At 37.5% G+C, this 23773-nt stretch overlaps 1 protein-coding gene across 2 annotated transcripts; it reads right to left on the bottom strand.

Annotated features, from left to right (window-relative positions):
• Nucleotides 1–316: 316 nt before the first annotated feature.
• Cht10 (Chitinase 10) lies at nucleotides 317–22972 on the bottom strand. 2 transcript variants are annotated; one of them, XM_053770104.1, is made up of 51 exons: nucleotides 22864–22972; nucleotides 21762–21817; nucleotides 18988–19139; nucleotides 18685–18787; nucleotides 18474–18544; nucleotides 18339–18388; nucleotides 17915–18112; nucleotides 17612–17812; nucleotides 17236–17525; nucleotides 16779–16964; nucleotides 16504–16623; nucleotides 16295–16418; nucleotides 15975–16149; nucleotides 15502–15601; nucleotides 15320–15392; nucleotides 14391–14579; nucleotides 13910–14172; nucleotides 13363–13584; nucleotides 12944–13145; nucleotides 12758–12864; nucleotides 12411–12630; nucleotides 12096–12317; nucleotides 11533–11706; nucleotides 11074–11223; nucleotides 10202–10375; nucleotides 9896–9967; nucleotides 9406–9594; nucleotides 8990–9114; nucleotides 8692–8917; nucleotides 8350–8465; nucleotides 8085–8271; nucleotides 7802–7978; nucleotides 7508–7719; nucleotides 7132–7410; nucleotides 6834–7052; nucleotides 6541–6740; nucleotides 6171–6464; nucleotides 5763–5896; nucleotides 5095–5306; nucleotides 4850–4985; nucleotides 4491–4633; nucleotides 4205–4396; nucleotides 3752–4043; nucleotides 3579–3652; nucleotides 2942–3073; nucleotides 2700–2827; nucleotides 2356–2489; nucleotides 2052–2263; nucleotides 1457–1729; nucleotides 1197–1379; nucleotides 317–972 (listed from the first exon to the last, which is right to left on the bottom strand). In XM_053770104.1, exons 2-51 carry the CDS (start codon nucleotides 21777–21779, stop codon nucleotides 694–696), a joined length of 8604 nt encoding a protein of 2867 aa, XP_053626079.1. In that variant the 5' UTR covers nucleotides 21780–21817; nucleotides 22864–22972; the 3' UTR covers nucleotides 317–693. The 2 variants fall into 2 exon arrangements, with proteins under 2 accessions (XP_053626079.1, XP_053626078.1); XM_053770103.2 differs by lacking the exon at nucleotides 22864–22972 and adding an exon at nucleotides 21902–22053.
• Nucleotides 22973–23773: the final 801 nt, after the last annotated feature.

The raw sequence follows: 23773 nt of genomic DNA, 5'->3' as shown, positions 1-23773 counted from the left end.
AAGATTTGATCTTGTATTAATTATATCGATATTTCACATTATGTAGTAGAGCGCCCCAAATTTGATCAGAGTTGGGCCTCATTCAATCTGATAAAGATTACACAGCAAGTGGTGAGTGTGTCCGTGTGTCGGTTGTGAAGTTACTTGAGGATATAACGATTTTTGTTGGACGTAGGTACATATTTTCACCACTAGAAACATTAGCATCATGGATATAGCCTATAGGCTTCTTCATAAATGGCTATCACGTCTTAATAGAGTAGTATTCGTAGTTCCATAGTGTGTTAAAAGTTTTGGCTAAAAGTAAATAACACAATTGTAAAAAAAAATTTATTACTTACAATATTTTAATTTTTATCTACTCAAAATATCACAATGGCATATTATCGATTGTTTTGTAAATAAATGCTTATGTCTTCACACACTCACATGTACCTACTCATTAAAAACATCTTTAAAAATACTAGTCTTGTTAATGAATTGATTAAAAATACATTGTACACGGAGAAATGAAAGTTTTATCTTCAGACTTTTAGTTCGATTTCAGTTGGTTACGTATTCTGGTTACGTACGATCACATATAAGTTTAAACATGAAGTGCATGGTTAGATATTTTCCGAGGTGTCGTATATAATGATAGATGATCAATATGCACATGGGCAAAAAGGCGGTTAATTATATTAATCAGAGTTTTTATTGCAGACATATCAAAGGCGGAATGGTGGGTTCGTGGAGTCCTTGTCTCAAGGCGGAGAGCAACGGCTGAGGCCCGCAGCCGCAGCGGCCGGCCCAGTCGTCGAGGTCTAGGGCCCACAGCGCGGTCCCGCGCAGACCCGCCCGCCGCGCGCTCGCTCCCACCCGGTGGGCCTCTTCAGGCCGCAGGTAAGATGCCCACTGTGACGTCTCTACAGCATAGGTGCCGTCCTCCGTTCGGGACTCTTTCCATGAGCGAGATTTGATTCCTTGGCAGACCTGTGTTGTTAAACGGGATGTCAGATAAATAATAATTAAAATGCTTAAAATATGATACATAGTATAAGCTCTTATTACTTGCCACGTAGAGGGTAGGGCTACGCCGTAGCCGTATAGGGAAGATGAGCCGTACGTACCGTAGTACAGTGTCGTAAATAGTTCAAGACATGGATAGTGTACATTTTTGCTAATACTTAGTACAAATTAATTGCAAAAATACTAACCTCATAATAGGCTAAGAAACCAGGAACAGCAGTATAGGGACCGGGTAGCCCGGGTCCGGCGACGGGCGCTCCCACTCCTGTTTGGTCCAGGGTGCGGAGTGTGTAAGAGCGGGCATAGGCCGGTACGCCCATTACTAGCATCTTCTCGGGAACTATGCTCGCCCAGTAAGCTAGTGATGCATTCTGAATAATGAAAAAAAAGCATGGAAAACATTGTGAGAGCATTTGGAATATGGTACTGAGAGATATTTTTTACTTACGAAACTATTAATTCCAGCCATTTCGCTGGTCTCCAAAGGTACCAAATATCCTGTCTGTCCAGTGGTAGAGGCGTAATAGTCATTAGCCGCGATCACTATCCAGTCTAATGTAACTGAGAGTATTTCGGGTTCGTATGACAGAAAGGCGATGTCAGGTGTCGATGATACCATGGCTGACAACTCATAGTCATGGGGGCTTAGTGCCTTAGATAAATCTGTTAGAAGATGACTAAAGCTTTCCTTAGCCGTGATGTCGAAGTCATTGCATGGAACCTGTCAAAGGGTAAATAGTAATTTAATGTAAACTCGAATTGAAATTATTGGCATTATGATAAATCTTATTTCTATATCTTCTATTATATTTTTAAACATATAATAAAACTGTAAGTGGGCAATGTTTGTTCGCGCATCACGCAAAAACTACTAAATAGAATTTATGCGGTTTTCACTTTTGTATAGCAACTTAAATTCTGATACGTTGCTTAGAATCCGAGATATTGACTAAAATAGTTCTGAGCGTAATAAACGCGTGCGAACCCGCGAACAAAAGCTAGTATGTTATATTAATAATTATGATGTATTATTTCACACGTACTTGATTGCAACCAGGATATTGCCAAGCTATCTGCAAGCCATCGAATTTCCATCTTTTTAAGAATTTTAATACTGAGTTGACAAAGATTTTTCTGTTTTTAAAGCTATGCGCCATTTCATTCCATTTTTCATCTTCAGAATCTTCAAGGCCACCGATGCCAATAATGATTTTCACGCCTTTATGTTTAAGTTCAGTTATTTTGCCGTAGAAATCTGTAATTAAAAGGTTTTCATCAAGTGTTTATTTTGTTATGAGAGGATTGACATGCATGCATTTCAAGCTACTCAACAATTGAAATGTTTACCATTGTTTATGTCTAGTTCTGGCATTCCTGAAACAATTGTGTTTGCTGTCGAATTGAGCCGCGCCCAGGCATACACAATATGAGTGCATAGCGTTGGATCCACCTGCTCTGGGCCAAATTTACCTTCGGCCTTCCTATAACATAATGTTTACCATTTAAATAAAACGTTTAAGGTGACTATTTTCACAAAAAAATGTGATCATTGCAGAGTAATTTCCTTTGGTCAATTTTCGTAGCTGTTTTTTACAACTAGCTACAAAACAGGTCCTTTTACCTTCACTGTCATGTAACTAAGCTCTATAAGTGTAATTTTATATATATAATTCAAATTAAAATTCTTTTACCTATAATATGCCCAGTTTGTAAAATAACACGCTAAAATCGGTTTCTTTTCAGTATCTTCATTGAGCCTCAAGCTCAAATGTGTTTTCCTGCTTTGACATTGAGTATTCTCGGGCAAGTCACAGTGATCCTGTAGGAAAAATAAATATTTATTGTGGGATAAAGTAATTGAGATATTTTTTATTACTTAATACCATTAAATAAAACCAATAGCTATCATCTTATAAAATAGATTTTTTCATACCTTGTTCCAAACAGACGGAGGAGAACAACTCAGTTCCATATACATCCCATTCATGCAGAAATAATATTTACTACAGTCAGTTTCGTGAGGCTTGAATCCTCCAGAACACTCAGAGTCACCAGAATCTGTCTCCTGGAAATAAAATATATACTGAATTTGCTCAGGCTCCGACATCATTATAGTTTTGTTTTCACATTTAGTGTTACTACGCGTTCATCGGTTTCGGTATGTTTGTTGTTCTTTGGAGCAAAGTATAACAATGCTACCCTAAAAATAGCTGTTTGCAAGCTTCTCTAAATCTGTTGCTTTACTTAAATTTATCGAAGTATAGTTTTGATTTACTCAAGTTTTCTTACAAGAGTCTCTTGTATTTAATTGAACAAAACAATAGGAATTAACATTATCATTAAAATGAATTATTTATATAAAATATTCAAAATATATTATTTTCAAACTCATGAAATCATCAATTAGGATTAGGACTACTTTTTGACTCCAAAATCCATGACGTCACAACACATTATTGTTTTACAAGCTCCATATAAAATTTTGTTTTTTACATTGGAGAAAAATATCTGATTTGACTAGTTGGAGAGTGAGTAGCCAATCATATCAAATATAGCGTACATATAGGTACCTTGTTCTCTTCATCATGTTGAGGTTTGGCGGAAGAGATACTGGGGATGCTAGTAGTCATTGGTATTACTTGAACTGAAAAACAAACGCAAGAAATAGAAAATAAAGGTCTGTTTGACTTGTAGAACTTAACGAATGTATAACGAATATTATATGGTCAGAAAGTCTACTCACGGGGTTCTAGAGGGCATGGCGGTGGCTGTTCTCGTCCACGTAGAACGAAATTGATGTTAGCCAAAAGAGGGGACTTCCCGCAGCCGCAGTGTTGGCCCTTGAAGTCGTCAAGGTCCAAGGCCCAAACCATGTTGCCGCCGAGGCCCATGGCATGGACATACTCTGCTTTATGCCGTATCATGAAGTCGTCATCAAACGAGACCCATTGATCCTCGAGAGTAGCATACGGACCCATGCGACCCCCAGGATCTCTGACAACTCGCCACCCATCTAGTTTTATTCGATCACATATCTGAAACCATTGACGTTGATATCAATTTTGATCGTTCTAAATTATTTATGACATAGCACTAACCGTACCTAATTAATTACACTGCACAAAAAGCAATTCTTTCGAACTTTATTATACATAGTATAGTGAAAGGTGAAATCAGGATGATTAACATGGAGTACCTCGTAGAACGACAAGAAACCCCTAGCTCTAGTTTCATCTCCGGCATTTCCTCCAGCGAAAGACAGCGCACCAAACCCAGTATTAGATGTGTCTGTTAAATCTAGCGAGAATGACTGTCCATAAAATGGTACACCCATTATTAACTTCTGTCTAGCGGCACCTTTCTCTATCCAGTAGTGAACGGTGGAATTCTGAAAATATCATTTGTATTTAAGTCAAACCACGCTGATAACAAAATATTCTCAATATTATGAAGAGATCGTTAAGGGGTACACTGGGACCTACTGTGTTCAAGGAGGAGTCTTCATCTCTCTCATGCGCGTACATGGGAGCGAGATGCCCGGTTTTGTTCTCCCAGTGGCCATGGTAATCGTATGTCATGAGCGCGATCCAGTCCAAGTTGGCGGAAAGGGTCGGGATATCGTACGCTGTAAGTGACAAAGTGTATTATAATGTGGCATATCGTTGAAGTTGTAAATACAGGAACCTTAAGAATATATGTAGAAACTAAATAATTTAATAAATTATACTTGATTCAAATCCTTTTTTTCTGACAAGGATGGTTAATATTGTTTTATGATGACAGAAAAAATCCAAAAGGATAAATAATCATTAATTCGAATTGAGATAACTGAAATACATACCGACATCAATGATGCGTTGATTGGCTGATACTGCTGCAGATAGCAATAAGCCTCGGGAATTGAATGCAGAACGTAGCTCCTTCACTAATTCAGCGAATCCTTTTTTGTCAGAACTTGGGCCTTTGTTGCATAGTCCCTACGAAACATACATCAGTTTAGCTTTTCAATTTGGAGGTTTAACAATTGAACTTAAATGTAAGTTCGGAAACAAATTGCATTTTTAGGTATATCAGTGATAATGTTACCTGCCAACACTTGGGGTACTCCCAGTCGAGGTCCAGTCCAGCAAACTCGTATTGTTCGAGGAAGTCCACCGCGTGTACTACAAATCGCCTTCGGGCGGCTTCGTTATTGACGAGACGCGAGTACTTATTCATCACGGAGTCGTCCCAGCCACCCAAGCCCAGTAACACTCGCACACCACGGGCTTTCAGGGACACCACGCGTTGATAGAATTCTGGAAGAATAATATATCTTTCTGTGCGCAAGTAAAGTTGCCAGCATTTTCCCCCTTCTCCCATATTATTAAGAGCTTAGATGAAACAAAATCACTCAATATACGAGCTGATGGTTAATTTGGCCAACCAAAAACATTCGAATTTATCGATTGCAACACAAGTTTGATTGAAGATTGGGTCAAATTATATTTGAATCCAAGTATATTCAATTCTTGTTACGTATTTTAATAATTGGTGCATGTTATTATAACAATGAAATCAGCTGAGGTATATTTACCTGATGAATCAATTTATCTGTATATAATAATAAGTTAAGTTTAATGTACTCACATGTATGTAGGTAATGATGTATGTTTTTCTCAATACAGGATAAAATATATCACGTATTGACGTTTAGATAATACGATGGGATCTGACTGCTGATCTCAAAGGATAGCCATATTAGTCAAACTTACTGTTTTCTACGTCCAGCCATATGTCATGCGGTTTGATGACGAGGTCGTCAGCATCGAGGGTCGCATATGCGTACACTACATGTGTACATAAAGATGGGTCGACGTCAGATGGCGTGTACTTGCCACCACTTGGTCTGAAAACACATTGTTAATGCATTAACATGTTATTAGATATTATTATTTTGTAAGTACAATCACGTGCATTTGATAAATAAATGGACGGCGCGGAGCACAAGGACTTAAGGAAGGCGAAAGAACGTGGTGACCACTACGCGACGGATGTACGCCAAATTGGTATATCCTTTCTTATTCCAATGACACGAAGTCTAAAATTGAATACAGTTGTATACATATCAATGCACATGACTGTTCATACGTAAGTATACAATATAAATCGTCTCAAGATACCTGTACCAAGACCAAGCTGTGTAATAACAGATGACCTTATAGCGCTCTTCCTTCATGACAATGGTGGATGTCGGCCTTTTTGTCGTTGCAACTATAGAATCCATTTGCACTGTGGGTTTTATTGGCATAGATGTTGGTTTTATGCCAGGTCTTACTTCAATATCTTGTAAATCATCATCCAGTTTATTAGAAGTCTCTGATGTGGATTGTATCTGCACTGTATCCGGTTCTATTCTTGGATCTAATAGGGCTTTTTTGATAGCATTCATAAGTGGATGTTTTCCCTGACCGCACCTGATAAAAATATGATTTATATTATCAAAAAAATTAATAAATTGTACAACTATATGGAAATAAAAGATAAACTAACCTGTTTCGGAAATCATCAAGATCTAGGGCCCACACCATTCCACCAGCCAAGTTTTTAGACTTGATGAAGTTCACCTTCTCCCTAATAATATCAACATCATCAAACGATACCCATTGGTCTCCTTTGTAAGCGTATGGACCCATTCGTTGGTATGGATCTTTTACAACCTTCCAGCCGTTGTGGTTTATTTTTTCACAAATCTGAAATGAGTACAAGAGTGATAGAAGCAAAATGAAAAGAACAGACAATTAATGACGATTATATTTTCAAATTGTTATAGAAAGTCACTTTACCTCGTAATAAGCAAGGAAACCTTTAGCTCGAGTATATTCTCCTGCTTCACCACCAGATACAGCAGGAACGTTCAGACCCGTGGCATTAATTCTTGCGGCTAGATCCGGAGCAGTATCCCACTGAGTGCCTGTGGTGAAAGTTTGCCCGTATAAAGGCATTCCCATTACTAGTTTTGAGGCTGGAGCTCCTTTTTTCATCCAATAATGAATTGTGTAGTTCTATAATCAGATAAAACCGTAAGTTTTTTGAAAGTTCGAAATATTTGTTGGGCTGAAGTTTTATAAAATATAAACTTACAGCATTAAAGTATGTATTGTCATCATCAGGATGATAATATAAAGGTGCGACATGTCCTGTTTTCTTATCCCATTGTCCGTGGTAATCATATGTCATGACGGCGATCCAGTCAAGGTATTTGGCAAGGATAGGAACGTCGTATCCTACATCAATAACCATCTTGTTGGGTGAAACAGCTGATGATAGAAGAAGGCCTCTGGGCTTCAATGCCGCTGATAGTTCTTGGACGAAGTCTGCAAAGCTTTCTTTGTCCGAGTCTGGTCCCTTTGAACAATCGACCTAAAAACATAAATCGTGTATTGTATACTTAATATCTTGTTAACATTTATTTTCCACCTAACATACATTAGGATTACGATGCCCTAGATTTACTAACCTGCCAGCACTTGGGGTATTCCCAATCAAGATCTAATCCATCAAAACCATATTGTTCTATGAATTGTACAACGTGGCTTACAAAATTGGCCCTCGCTGATGGATCGTTTACTAGTTTAGAATATTTATCACCAGCAGAGTCATTCCACCCGCCAATAGCTAGCGAAACTTTGATCCCGTATCGTTTATAGGCCACCACGCGTTTATAAAAATCTGAAATCAATTTTATTGGTGAAAGTTGCATAAAAGTATTCTTAAAAACACAACTTACACGCCAATAATTAATAATATTTACCATTGTCGTAGTCAGCCCATGAATCGTGAGCTGTAATGAGCCCATCTGATCCCAGGACAGCAAATCCATACACGATGTGGGTGCACAGCGTTGAATCAATATCCTCAGGCACGTAGCTTCCGATGCCAGGTCGGTACCACGACCAATTGGTGTAGTAGCACACCAGCTTATAACGAGCTATGGATGAAAATGAATGACCATGAACATAATGATAAATTAGATGATGCCATGAAAAGAAAAGAAATGTACTTATAAATTAAAATACTTTATTGGTAACACTAACAATTTAGTAGTTCGGGCTTAACATTTGTATTTAATAATGTCCCTTGTGAAGGTTTATATGCGTTGTCGTCTATGTGATGGATCGGCTTATGAGGAATCCCCGGTATCGGATCTATTGCTACTGGTTTAGGAGTAGTTTGTACTGGTTTGCATTTCGAATTGTTTGGCCAATCGCAAATTCGCTTTTCCTAAAAACACAAAAAAGTTTCAAATTAAATTATAGTTTGATATTAAAAACTCATTTCAATTTTATTAAAAAAAATTACCTGATTCCAGTGGAGGCCTTTTATACAAGAGAATTCTTCGTATCTCCCGAAGAGACAATGACGATAACGCGAGCAGTCTCCGGGATACATTGAATAGTCACCATTTACGCATGATGCTGAAAAAATTTTAATTTTAAAAACTAAGTAGAAGGAGTACTACTCAAAATTTATTGTATTTGTTGTATTACTTACTGCCAAGGTTTAACTTGGAGTTGCACTTTTTGAACTGAATAAGATTTGCAAAGTTGATTAATAGAAATTCATAAATATTATTGATTCATAATTCGAGATGATATTCTGCAAATTTTCAAGTCTTTCTCGCTAGTTTATGTTTGGGTTTACCTTCTGGTTCGCTATTCTGCATAATCATATCAGGCTTATCAACCATGGCAGCAGACAGGAACTGCCGGCGGTCGGTACAGGTGGTGGAGCTGGGGAAGTCGCACTGCGTGCGGTCGGGTCGCCACACCAGCCCGGGCGCGCAACTCTGCGCTACCAGGACTCCGTTCACGCAGACGTAGAATTTTTCGCATTTTGGATGTACGTGGTATGTTCCAGTCATGCAACCCTAAAAATTAGTGCTTGGTTACTGTCATTTTATGAAACATTTTATCTGTGAGTAAAATGAATTATGTCTTACTGCGGCCGGTCGATGTGTTTCCTCAGTTTCTGTCGGTTTCTTAGTGGTAATTGTAGTGGGCCTTCGTGTCGTCGTAGTAGTATACGTTGTAGGTCGCATTGTAGACTTAGTCCCAGGTTTTACTCCTGAATTTAAATGATAAATTAAATGTTAAAAGGTTTAGTCGAAGTAAAAAAATTAGAAGATGTGACAAATATTGGCACAATATAAATACTTATTTCACTTAATTGCTTTATTTAATAGCTCCAAATGCTCCAATGAGATGGCGAAACTTATTAAAATGGGCACTTTCATTGTTGTGCCTCGGAAGAAAACTACATTCGAAGGAACCTATTTGTTGTCTTAGCTATTCATGTTGAGAGCATTGCCTCTTGGGATTGCGATGAAGTTGTTTCTCAATAAATAAAATAGGTTACCTTCACACATGGCGAACTCGATCCAGTCGCATCGGCTGGTGCGCTTATCCCAATGCAGGCCGGGTGGGCACCGCTGCTTCCTCCAGCGACCGCTCACGCATAGCAGGTACGAGTCGCAAGTACTGGCTGGTGCGTGGGAGTCGCTCGAACTACATTCTTGGCTTTCTTCCGGCCTGTCGCCCGATGGAACTGTGATCAAGAATTGTAATATTTTGAACTGCCGACCACATGAGTGTTATATTTTTTACGGTGTCTGTGACATTATTTAGATCTAACGGCCCGTCCCGGCTTCGCTCGGATAAAATCATAATAAATTATAGGTACACCTATACCTTTCCCAGTAATCACACTGTCTGTTGGTGAAAAACCTCACAATTTTTTTTTACTATGATGGCGATAAAGCTGAATTTAAATTCCATGAAATAAAATATGTCCAAACTTTTAATGGCTTCATTAAAATATAAATATTTGTTTATTGTTGGCTACTTACTAACTGCTGGTGTTGACGGCCTGGGTGGACGAGTTGGTCGTGGTGTGGCTATCGTAGGCCTCGGTGTTGTATCTACACATAACGTTTAAATTATAATTATATACTCAATTCAACAAACTCAAGCATCCCAAAAATGGCGAGATAGATAAAATTATACGAATAGATAAAACTATCTATCGACCAGATAAAAATCATTGAATGAAAACGCCAACCAAGCATCTATTCGAGACAAATAAAGAGCTACAGTGCTACACATCTATGATTGCTTTGAAAAAGTACATTTTGAAAAAGTTTGAAAAATCTAACCTTGGCACTTGGCATACTTGGGCCAATCGCACTGCTTCTCCTTAACGCTCCAATGTAGTCCGGGAGCGCAGTGCTGCAGTCGCCACAAGTAGCCATCGCAGTGTAGATATGCGTTACAATTTGAAGCTTCTGCATGATAGCCGTCTCCCGTACACGGTCCACCTTCCCTTGGACCTGAAATAGAAAGGGTGAATCTAAAAGGGATTGTTGTTTAAAAATCAACACAAGATGTCAAAGATGGTTTGCAGCATTACCCATCGTCGGAGTACCTCCCAACTGGATCCCGTCTACCTTACCCGACATGGAAGTCTATCAATACATACACAAGTCAGCCGAGCTAACAAAACATGACCAGGTGTGGCTGTAGCTCCGATGCTGTTTGCGAATGTGGTGCATCCACCAAACCATGGCTCACTTATTGTTCTGCCCTATATGTCCTTCCATCTGCACACTGAAGGACGTGTATGATGCCAAAGTGCTGTTTCGGTGGCGTTGTATCGGTCCTCACAAATTTAGCCGAGTTCCTAATTTTAGATATATTTTTAATTTTTTGCTGCTATCGTTTGTTTGGTTTGGTTGGAGTAGCACAATACAAACTATTTTTTTATCTGTAATATCAGCAAATTTCATATTTACTAATATTACACTTAATTTCATTGTCATCTAAAAATTTAGAATTCGCCGGTGTTTTTACATATGGTCTGACGTTAACCCTTTTTGAGTTACATTGTTACCTAGCAGTTTCTAAGGATATTGTTTCGCTTCATTGCGTTGTATGGCATCCACGCAAGGATATAGAGTGGTTCTATTTTGTACTACTATATTCTAGGGGAGGAATACATGCCAACAAAGATCGAAGTTTGGTAACTAACTAGAAGTAGCAGGCGGTAACGTTGTTGTAGAGGTAGTTGGCCTAGGCGTGGGCCTCTGCGTGGTGGTTGTGGTGGTAGTCGTCTGCGGAGGTCGTGACGTTATTGGTGCTAGCGTCGTGGTCGCCGTGCTCGCCTCGTTTGTTGGTTTTTCTAAAAATTGTTGCACGAAATATTTTATTATAACCCAAGAGCTCTAAAGTAGGGATTCTCAAAGTAAAGATATACTATATCCATAACAAAATCTTATTCTGTACTTCTTATTCTCCTTCAATACAATTTTTATTTATATCGTTCTCTCGGTCGTAGTCAGTCAGTGGCTGTGAGGCAGTTTCGCTCTTATTTTAATTCCTGGGGAACCAAGTGTTTCATCATATACAGAAGAAAATCTTATGAGTAGTCAGAGATTGGGATATTGGAACAAACTCTTCAGCTTTATTATCATATGGATTATTTATTAACCTTTACACTTGGCGAAGCTGGGCCAGTCGCAGCGGTGGACGGCCGCCGCCCAGTGCAGCCCGGGCGCACAGCGGTGTTTCCTCCACTGCCCACCCTCGCACTGCAGGTAGCCGCCGCAGTCTCCCGGGGCGGCGTTGTATTCGCCCGCCCGGCAGGAAGAACCTTCTAGTATACCTGAAAATGTATGTACTTCTCTCTATGTATCTTATCTTTGCGTGTTAGATTATATCCAGAGCTGTTTGGTTTATTTTTTACACAGCACCGCATAAACCTTTCCGCTTTGTTATCATGGCTTTATAACCAAACGCCATAACTAAAAAAGCCATTGAAGCCATTGAAAATATACTCATATGTATGTTCATGTAGGTGTTTTCACCTTTTTACTTTTCAATGTAATATTACATTCTTTACTGTCAGATTTTCAGGCTATATTTATGTATCACGTTCATGACTATATATTGTACAGTAGAATTGGTATATGCGACTTAAGGATCATTTGATCATTTCTTGACCGTGACCAATATAGTTGGGTGAAAAGAAGCCATAGTATAAAAAAATGTTACCTGTGACTTGTTGTGTAGGCTGTGTTGTGGGGCGTCTGGTTGTCGTGGTAGTTGTTGTAGTGGTAGTAGTCGTGGTAGTTGTTGAGGTAGTAGTTGATGCCACTGGCCACCATGTTTGTGCTGTGCTCGGGGTGGTAGGTGCGGGGTTCCAGCTCGGCCACGTGGTCGATGTATGATGGTCGTGGTCATGGCTTACAGGTACCGTCGATCCTCCGATAGAACCTATAAGAACAAATGATATTGTGCGTGTCGTATGGTAAGATATTTTTTAATGTCGGTGGTAGTATTGTTTAAATTGTCTAATAAGAAACTTACCATCGGATTCGATAGTAGTAGTGGTGGGAGGAGCAGGAGTTACGGGTTGTGGTGGTCGCTCACACGCGGCTGTGGGGGGAGAGGGCACGGCTCGGCCTAGGGCTCTGCCGGCGGCTCGCAACAGAGGTGACGGCTCAGTGCAGCACCGATTGTCGAAGTCGTCCAGGTCGATAGCCCATGCCATCACGCCACCTAATCCTTGTCGCATCGCCCACTCTACCTGTATGTTTGTTTATACATTTGTAATTTGATAACAAATAGGTCAGAAAAAGGAAATCTGTTGCTATCAAAAAGGACTTGGAAAATTTGTATCGCACAAGAACATTTTACAATATTACGAAATCTACCTTTTCTTTGATGGATTTCGGATCGTCATATCCGACCCATTGACTATCGGAATATGCGTATGGACCAGCATTGTCTTGACGTCCCGTCGTCCAGCGTAAACTCTTCACTGTAATTGTATTAATTTCATATTATTTTTTGTAACTTGTCAGTTTGCTGCACTGGATCTTTTTAATAAAAGTACCTACCTCTGTAACAGATTTCGTAATAAGATAACATCCCGGGCTGTTTAGTGAACTCGCCAGGTTCACCGGGGCCAGCCGCCGGCGCCCCGGGCCTGCCTCCGGCCTCCACATCTGCTAGTCTAAAGGACTGACCGTAAAATGATAGGCCAAGTAGTAACTTTTTCGGATCAGCACCTGCGTTTATTATTGATTTGATTGCGTACTCCTGAAACGTGAAAGTAGCATTTCATATATTTTTTATTTTTTAATTAATTATTTATTTATTTATTGAAATTTCAAACCATATAAGTAAGGCGTTAAAAACAGTGCACATACGTATTTTTAACACTTTTGCAGGCAATTTATTGGTTATGCTTTTTTTCTACCTAATTGAGGACCATGGGGATATATTTTAGAATTGTAATAAAAACCTATAGACTTACAATAGAGTAGTGAGCAAGAGGGTCATTAGGTGGAGGGACAAGAGGCGTGTGATGAGCTGCCTTGCGTTCCCAGCCGCCGTGGTAGTCGTACGTCATGACGCTCATGAAATCTGCAGCCTTCGATATCGCCGGGAAGTCATACGCCACGTCTATCACCTCCTTGTAGCCAGATATGGCCACGCCCAGCTCCATGTCAACTTCGTGAAGAGCTTTTGACAACTCCTAGAAAATTAATGAAAAATTTTACTTTACTTGCTAACTAACTCAAGAAATTCCAAGTTATTATTTTTATATTATCACTTAAAGAAATTGAAAAGAGACATTCATATATAATCACAATAATTAAAATTGAAAAAACAAACAAGATTAAAATTTTACAAATGGCCCGTTTAGTTTTTTTTGTGTAGTTTTTTCGATTTTTGAATTGAGTTGCGATCTCATTTACTGTCAGGAATATAGATAACGTGAAAATTTGGTAAATACATACATGGTACACGCGTCATTTTAATCACTAATGTAAGTGCTTAAAATATAGGGATATACAGACCTGAACAAATAAACCAAAATTTCTTTTGTCGGAAGCGGCTCCCTTTTTGCAATTACTCTGCCAACAAACTGGATAATTCCAGTCAAGATGAAGACCGTTGAAATTGTGCTTGCGTAGAAATACGAGTAGATTTTCAATAAATTTTGCTCGAGCAGAGCCAGATGACACGAGACGCGAGTATTTGTCTCCTACCGAATCCGTCCACCCTCCGAGACCCAACAGGACACTCACGTCCTTCAGAGATGTTACACGCTCGTAGAGATCTGAAAAATTGCCGTCCAACTAACTTTTTTGTACGAAAAGTGAGTACATAAATTAAATCTAATAAAAGAAAGAAACATGTGTATCAAGTCCATGTTTGTCAGGAATTTTAGCACAGACTTAACAGATTACAAACAAGTTCATAAAATAAAAATGACTATTTAGCTCGGATTAGTTTGTGGTCGGATTGTATGGACGTGTCGGATATTAGTTTACTCACTGTTCGTAAGATCAGTCCACGGGTCAAACTCCTTAGCGACCAGGTCGTTAGGAGACAGGGAGGCGTAGGCGTAGACCACATGGGTACAGAGTCTGGAGTCGATCTGTTCTGGCACGAACTTGCCGTCGCCGCGCCGGTAAAATGCCCAGCTGGTCATGTAACATATCACCTTTTTGTTGTTGTCCTTACCTGGAAATGTTGAAAAATCATTATTTTTCTACTTAGATCTTTTCACTATGTGGTTTCTCTTTTACACAACTTATACCTATAGTTTGCTTTACGAGTATATATTTAAAATTACATGAAAAAGTGAATGTCTTATTTATAAATAACTAGCTGCACTTCGGAGCTTCGCTCCTGTGGGAATTTTGGGATAAAAAGTATCCTATGATCATAACAATCCGTCCAGTAAATTTTGCGTGAAAGGCTAACAATCATACAAACATACACACATACATACATCTTCACAAACTTTCGCATTTATAATATTAGTAGGATGCTTTGACTTTTAGCAAGACAAATTAAAATAGTCTGAAATACTGTTGTATATTATCTATTCTTAAAGTAGTATAAAAATAAAGTCAACATATAAGTACAAGCAAAAATATAGCAGGGATATAGAAGTGGGAGAAAGAGAACATACTTGAAGTTTTGTAATAATTCCTTTTCCATAGTACAGGTGCAGTGGTCGTTGATGTCTTTTGTGAGCTCGTGTATTTGTTGGTCCAGGTTTGCCGTTTAACAATGTTGTTTCCATTGACCTTGTCTTCTCCAATACCTGTAGCTTGTCCATGAAACTTCTTGCTCGATTTTCGTAATCTATTATGCTTTGGAAGTGTTACTATTAGATGAAAAATAAAAGTTAGTAGCATAGAAATAAAGCAATAGATGAAAATAGCGAAGGTAGAATGAATTAAAGTCTTTCTTACTCTTTTTCTCTAGCAGTGCAGCTGACATGCTTTGTTCTGGATTCGAAGATTCCTTTTGTCTTTCAAGGCTCCACTGAAAATGAGATTTACTTACATAAGAATAGAAGAATGTCTCAATACATATATAAAAAAAATCTGAAGATAAATAACACACTAAATATGCATGTAAAGTGTATACTCACAACAAAATCAATTTCGTAGACTTGCGACAGGAACCGAGCCGCGTCACTGACGCTTATCCTAAGCGTCTGTCCAGGGATGCACTTAGTCGGATCTTGATGACTGAAATTTAAAACAAATCAGAAACTCTACATATAGTAACTTTTTCTATTAAAATTGCGTACCATTTAAAATATCTCTGTAATATTCTTTATGTAATTTGGAAACTTTAAAAAAATATGAATATATACTTGTTCCTTGTTTTGATCAAATGCGAGTTGACGTGGAAAAGTTTAATTATATAATGCCACATTAGGTTTTTCTTCCCAGTCGTGGGCATCATTGAAATCAATATGTGAAAATTGACCTCCCGCCCTGATTGCCTAAGTTTTCGAAACTTTTTTACATTTACTAATTCGCTTCAAATTGCTGTACGTACAGGCTAACAATATATAAGGCTTATACCTTATATATTGTTTGCCTGTACGCTACTCACCCACAAAAACCTGTCGATGGGTCGTACAGACGGTCTTCTTCACACATAATTCTGTAGCTGATGCCGCCGCTACAGAAGTGGAAATGAGCACAGGACTCCTCATCAGATGCCAAGTATGGCGTGTTAGATTCACACGACCCAATCTTCAACGTGGATTGACCAGGTACAGATTCACCTGTAAATTGAAACAATAATTGAATGTGACTCTAAGGTAATAAAGTTATTATTATAATTGCTGAAATTCTTACGACTTTGACTATGCACTGATCATCAGGACCGTGCCAGGGACGTTTTACATTATTGAAACCACAGGACGTTACCATTGAGAGCTGTGGCTATCGCGCTTAATATTGGGAAAGGAGAGCCACAGAGGCCACGGAAGTCATCCATGTCCACAGACCAGGCAGCGGCGCCGGCTAATCCAGAAAATTTGACGAATCTCATCTAAAAATCAAAGGATTTGTTAAAAAAACACATGTTTATCTAACTTTGACTGTATTTGTTACTCGTAAACGTGAATCGATTTTACCTTTTCTGCCACAGTGTTGGGCGTGTCAAATGTAACCCATTGATCATCAAACACTGCGTAAGAATTGCCAGCTTCATCTACGTTACTCATCCCTCTACTTTCTCGTTCAGCCATACATATCTAAAAATATTTGAGAGAATGTAAAGTATAATCGTAATATGTACTCGTAAGGTTAATAAAATAAAGATAATTCGATAATTATTTCAACAACTTCTGGCTTTTTTGGTAGAAAAACATTCTCTCGTTGAGACTGTTTCAAATTAAATTATAGTTACCTCAAAATAAGCCAACATTCCTCTGGTCTGTGTGTACTGTCCCTCCTCCCCCCACGCGACCACGTGAGCCCCTGGGACGGGAGCTGACGACTTGTCCAATGTGTAGCTGCGACCGAACAGGGGCACTCCGAGGACCAGCTTCTCTGGCGCCATGCCGTGTTTTGTTATATATTTGACCATGAATTCCTAAACAATAAAAAGGGTATTTTGATATAGATACATTATCAAGTTTTTATCCTTTATGAGGTGAGACAAAGTCAAGAGGTGCGGTCTGTTGAATTGAGATTCAATAAATATTAATACTTACTGAAAACAAATAAATGACGCAAGTAAACGCAAGTAAGAATTATCACGAACGTGACAAACGGAAATTCTGCTTACCTCATGGTAAATAGAAAACAAAGGACGGTGACTGAAAAATATGTCAGCATGATTTAAGACCAGATAATGCACTTACAATATTATCATATCTCTGATCTCTGGACGCAGCTCCCGGGTCACGATGCAATGCGCTGTGCTGCACAGCCCTCGACGGGACCTCGTCCCTCCGACCATGAGTCATGTCCCAGGCTTGCAAGATAGCGTAGTCTGTCGCGCCACTCACTGCGCTCAGATCATACCCATCTTCTATTTGATATCTGAACGGCGGTAGGACAGTTGACAGCAGAAATCCTTCTGGTGAAAACTTTTCTCGCAATTCGTATAATAGTGAAGTGAGTAAGTCTTTCTCCCTGTCATCTTTTTCACCTAAAATATGTACAAATTAATGTGTTGGAAATGTTAGTTGTTCAGTAAATATTTAAGAGTTAGGTATAATTTTGCTTCATCCTTACCAGGGTACACCCAATTCAGATCGAGTCCATCAAAATCATGTTCACGCAGGAAATTTACTGCGCTTTCAACAAATTTATAGCGGCCATGTTGACTTTGTACCATTTCACTAAACAGACGATCCGTGCCATCTCCACCAATACTGATCATTACTCGGAGTCCAGGGTTACGACGCTTTAACCCCGTTGCGATACGGTAACCACCTGCAAAAACAAATATTTTAATATTACGCTGAAATAATATACAAATTTCCTACAAATTTGTCTTTACGTGTAATCTATATGTTTTTATTATATCCTAATTACCTTTTATAATATCGTAATCTTCATTAGCTGGTGTAACTGCGTATGTGTGAGGGTGCATTACAGCGAATGCGTAGTGCAGATGGGTGCAAGACTTCGGAATAAGGCTGGCGGTGAATGCGAGAGGAGGAGCGCGATAGGCCGCCCATGATTGCATGTAGCAGATGACCAGGCGCCTGGCCGAACTCGTTTGTTGCATTTCTGAAACAAAAAATAGTATATGCAGATACGAATTTGTTTTTTTTTCCTATATGTTATCAATTTTCATGAAGATTGATTATATGGATGTTTTATAACAGGAACTATGCATTTCAGCGATGAGTGAAATTCATTTATAAATTTATTACTTACTAGTTAGTTACTATAAATAAAAGTCTAGCAACATGCTTAAGTTATATTTCTATGTAACTTTTTCATTCATTTATACCTTGAAGGTTAGCATTTCCATGATGAAGACGCTCAGCGTTGGTAGAGACACTGAAATATAAAAAGTAGAATGAGTATGTACTCTGACTAAATCATGTACACCTTGTTCTATATTTTCTAAATAAAAATAGCTTACTTGTTTAAATGACTAGCTGCTCCGTAAAATCTTGTACTGCTTCGAAGATCTTCAACTTCATGTTCATTTGTCTAGAATATAAATAGATTCTTATGATTCTCAAGAAGCCGCTTTCGTTATGAAAGACAAAAGTTAATAAATCTATAGGTACATAGGAATAATAGAACTACTATACACAAGTGCTATTTTATGTATTTAATGTTAAAATTACCTCTTCATATGGCAGAAAGCTGTTGGAAGTCTTTAGAGAAATAGGCCGTTTTTCCACAGCATCACGTAGTGGAAGTCGTCGGTCTCCGTCGTTACGGAGGCTTCTATAAAATTAAAATGGTGTACATTTCTACATTTTCAGTTAAAGAAAACATTGTGATGAATCCTGATTCTGGTTGATAAATTCAGCAGAGGTATTTATTAGGTAAGGCAATGACAAACCACCTCATTAACATTGTCTAGCAAGTTTTTACGTGGTTATTCTACGTAATAAAGAGATGAAAAATCACTAAGTATGGATCACCTTAAAGGTATACTTTCAACAGAAGCACGAATTGGCAAAGGAATTGGTTCGTGCTGTGGAATGGTTTCTACAGCGCTACGTAGAAAGGAGTGCTGCTCTGCGAATGGTGACGGCGAAGCATGGACGTGCAGCAGCAGCGCCAGGATGCCATACTGAAATAAACACTATACCTGTGAGCGGGAATGAGGAAAACAGGTCAGATTTAATTTCCGCGAATTTGTGTAAATGAAGCTAAATTACAGTTAGGCAAGTAGAGTATTATGTAAAGTCAGGATATTGACCTTACATGTGTTTACTTTTAAACCTTTGTGTTCAAATCCATAGAGGGTATAGATTATTCTCTAACAGACATTAAGTTAAAGCCTTCAAGACCGTTAGGTCAAGTCTGTAAAAAATGCCTACAAAAAATCGTATTAAGGTCTATGAAGATCGACTGCTTTGTATTCCATAGCGCATTCAAAGATGTTAAAGCAACTCTAATGATGATTCTTTGATTCCCGTATTGGCGGCGCCCGAACTGAAATCATTGGTTGCGTGGGCTGTTCGGTCGCTGACCTAAGATCAAGTATCGCACTCTATCTTGTGTAATTTACATAACTTGACAGAGTCAAGAATCAAGATCAACACATTAGACTGGTTCACCAAAGCTCTCAGTTTACACGAATATTTTAGTAGTATAAGTCAATGCCCACATTTTAGTAGAATATAATAAGAGTGGTTGCATTACGCACGCAATACGATATTCTTTGGGAAGCTATATTTTATATAAATACTGATGTTAACATTATTGGCAAATTGTATATTTAAACTTTATTTCACAAAAATACGATGTGTAAAAGAGCAAGGTGGATTAAGCGATTAAATATTTTTTTGATTTACTATCATTCGCCCGTGTTCATTTACCCTGTGGGATACTGCTTTGTTTTTTCTATACTTTTAACTACATGATTGCAACATTTTTTGAAGATTAAGAGAAACAAACTTACTTTCATATTTACAATTATAGGATATAGTATTTATGTCAGTTTACTATATAATAAAAATTTACATCTATAAACTAACCAAAAACTCAATTACCCATGTCGACTATATCCTTTTTAAGTAACACGTATCAATATCTTGATGTACATTATTTTTCGAATTTACAGTGGCCTATGACCGTGTGAATAAAAATAAGTGACATAAATACATTATTGGTTATAATTATAGATTATATGTACCTGTATAAACCGCCGTAATTTATTTTGGGATACGAAAATTTAATCTAATAAATTAATGTGGAAGGAGCGCTAGTGCGTTGACTTTGTTCGGAAACAATAATTTGCATACAGGCATCAGCGGCAGGTAGTTGTGGGGTCATCGTCATCATCCCAACCAGTCCAAGGTATTTTCGCGTGACATTTCGCCAACCATTAGGACCGAAGCGATTTCTTTTTTAAATTTGGATATGGAAGAATAAATGTGTTGGCTTGGCCCTAGTCGTAAAATTAATATTTATTTTGTATCCATATTTAATTTTAGTAATTTTTGACGTAGATAAAACTTAGCTAAATGGACCTGGAGTAGTCAGACCATTTCGTAAATTTGAGAAAAATCTTAAAAAATAGGTTTTTAAGATTTTTCTCTAACTTACGACCGTTAGGTAACTGGTATAGTGCGAAGAAGAGAGATCTATCTATTCATCCCGAATCGACAACTTTTTTACAGTTCTGATAAGGAGATAGACCGTTTATAGCCAAAGCCATAAATCAATTAATTGATATTGTCTCACATATTGTTTATGTATTTTTGCCAGATTCCGTACAAATAAGGAAGAACAGAGAATTGATTAACATTGACACTGTATGCTTCTCTACCTTTGTGCACGTGCACTGCATACATTTTGAGGTAGGAAATGTTTTATAATCCGCACTAAGTATTTGTAAAATAAACTATGAGATAAAATACATTTCAAGAATATTTGTATTTTAAAATCTAAATATACAGACATATAGTATACATAGCTGTATATCTTCGGTAGGACTAACTTATTTTATACGCGCTATCGTCGTATAACGTAGATATATATAAAAAAAATCTTAAAATGTATAACACTTGCAGCAGGTAATCTGTTTGTAATATACCGCATTAGAAATTATATTTTATGCTATGCATATGGAATGAGCTATGTATTCGATTCGGCGAAGAGAAATTTTGGAACGGTGTTCGTTACTCGTACCTACTTTAAATGTGTGAGCAGAGGACAATAGCGGCATTAAATTTATTCTAGAAAAACACCAATCGAATAAACAAATCATTGAGTTCAGCGAACTCTTGATACAAAATATATAATTAATTGATTACACAATTAACTAAGATGCATGTGTATGATACGAGTTTGTGACAATAAAAACTAAATGACCTACTTAAATTGTTAAATTATTAATAAAAATAAAATTTTGGAAAATGATTTCGATCATTGTATACTGTTTACAATAATAATGCTAATTAAAGTGTTACGTATTGTTTTGTTTACTTTCGCAAAGTCTTGTCTTTGTCAGTGCACCGAAATTTATATTGGATATATTGGATGGATTAATTTCAAATTGTAAACATTATAATCATTATTTATATCTTTAATAATTAAAACTTAGTCATATTGAAAAATTTAGTAATATTAATGTTTGTAACGAAAACATAGGTATCTACTACCTTTTATTTTGACGGGAATCTGACACCGTTTATGAGTTCACATATTCGTGAATTATTTTATGGATTTTATAAAAATGACTTACCCAAATAAATTGCCCCATAATGGGGAATATTCCTTATCCACAAATGCTCCGACGATCTGGAACAATACAAAACAACGTAAATATTTGTGCAAATTTTGTTTAGATTGCTTTAATTATTTTATTAATAGAGTCTTAATTACCTAGTGAATTTAAAATGTTTATAGTGAAAGGATAATATATGTTTTTGGGGAAGATCTCGACATGGGCCGGCGTGGTCGCGGGTGCCGGTCGACTGAGCGGGCGGCGCGCGGCTCTCGTAATGTTAAATACCTTGGAGTCATCGCGCTTTTCTCATCTCACCGCTTGTTTATGAACAATTACTCAAATCTGTAAAATTAGATACTAAAAGCACCTATGCTTTTAGTATCTAGTTTTACAGATTGTTAAATGCTCGCGTCTACCTCCGTTACTTCAATGTTCTTTTTACCTTCTGTCTTTTTGTTTCATAACAATAATCTAGAGGTTGTTCTATTTCAGCATCAGCGTCATCATTTGCCGCACCTTATCCTATTATCTGGGTTGTGCGCAGAATGTCTTTTCTTTCCTCTACCTATTTTCTATCATAACATACACATATTTATTTTTTGATTTAGTTTATGTTAAAAACTAAATAATTTTAGCCTGTGACTTACTTGGCTTTAAGTTTCTTTGTATCGGAACACAAACAAGGATGTATAAATGAGGTGTTAGGGTAACTTATAAAGTGCTATTAAAAGTTTCATTTACAAAAAATATAATTAAATTATTAACAAATTTACAGAAAATCTATAACAAATTGAAATATTTTTGTTTCGTAACAATGGGAGGATCATTGTATGAGCGTTTTCCAAGTTTCTAAGATTTTTATGGTTTATTACTTATATATTTCTAAGAGATTGTCCAAATACTGGTATGGTTGGTAGTCACAATTGGAAAATTTCTAAGTCCCAAATATTTTAACAAATAAAATTTTAATTAAGCACAGAACTAGACTCATAATAGAAAGTTTTTTTTTATTATATTAGGGATATCTTTAAATTTTTTCACATCGAAGTATTTGTCATACATATGGTCAAATTTATTTGTATAGTTTATAATATAGAAGTTATTTATTGTTACTTACTATTTTATTTAAATTCAAGTAACTTCAAGATAGATACATTTCACTCATTTCCACTGTCACCTCCTTTTTCTTTATTAATATATTTCAAGTAAGTATATCACATAAATGATCGCGATAGTACGGACCGTCCTTACTGTATCTGAATAACGTAGTATAAGTGTACAAAATGCTTTACGATTTTACGGCACGTTTGTAGAGAATCGTCAACAATTGATTCTAATTTCCAAGGAAATTGTGTACACAAACACACAGATTTTCATTTTTAATAAAGATATTGCAGATGACTCTTATTTCACTTTACCTTTTTAATTAATTCCATTGACATTTTATGTATTTAAGATTTTTCATTCTTCTGTATGTAGCATGTGTTTCATTAGGTATAGCATTGTGTGTTTAAAGCCCTATATCTTTTAATTTTAACCTAAACAACAACATTCCCGAAGAGGGCTGATGTCACTAAAGTCTTCAAATGTTGGGGTCTATTTTTTAAGAAGACACCAGACTTCGGGTATCACAACCTCAGATACTCAGATGAGAGAGATTTAAACATAAAGTTCTATAATTTTTTCCGTCAATTTGGCTCAGTTGACTAATAAAAAATGTTTACTACCTCTGAGTTGGTTAGCCAGGTAATGAGGAGCGAGTGCTTGCAGCAGCTCCTTGGTGCGCCGGCGCACTGGGCGCTGCATTAGTATGCGCACCACGATGCTTCCTTTCTTCCCGCCAATGTCACTCGCATTGTCTGGGCCCACTTCGATGTCGCCACCTAACTGTATCCCGACTAAATGGACCCTGAAATTGGCATTGTAGAGTTTGACCTGGTCAAGTGACCTAGCTTTGAGGTTATTGTTAATGAACTTGAATCACTATGAAATGTAATGTCTTCATTACAATGTTTATTTATTTTTTC

The sequence above is a fragment of the Plodia interpunctella genome, chromosome 3 (assembly GCF_027563975.2).
Source record: "Plodia interpunctella isolate USDA-ARS_2022_Savannah chromosome 3, ilPloInte3.2, whole genome shotgun sequence".
Taxonomy (NCBI): Eukaryota; Metazoa; Arthropoda; class Insecta; order Lepidoptera; family Pyralidae; genus Plodia; species Plodia interpunctella.
Note: the sequence above shows the minus strand (reverse complement) of the source record. Positions and strands in the feature narration are given on the sequence as shown.

What these genes read in the sequence shown, in the direction of transcription:
- Cht10 (XM_053770104.1), bottom strand. An exon ending in GAATGTTGGCTTATTTTGAG is followed by an intron (nt 16,624 to 16,778) that starts GTAACTATAATT and finishes AAATATTTTTAG; the next exon opens with ATATGTATGGCTGAACGAGA. An exon ending in CTTGATGATTTCCGAAACAG is followed by an intron (nt 6,465 to 6,540) that starts GTTAGTTTATCT and finishes TATTTTTATCAG; the next exon opens with GTGCGGTCAGGGAAAACATC.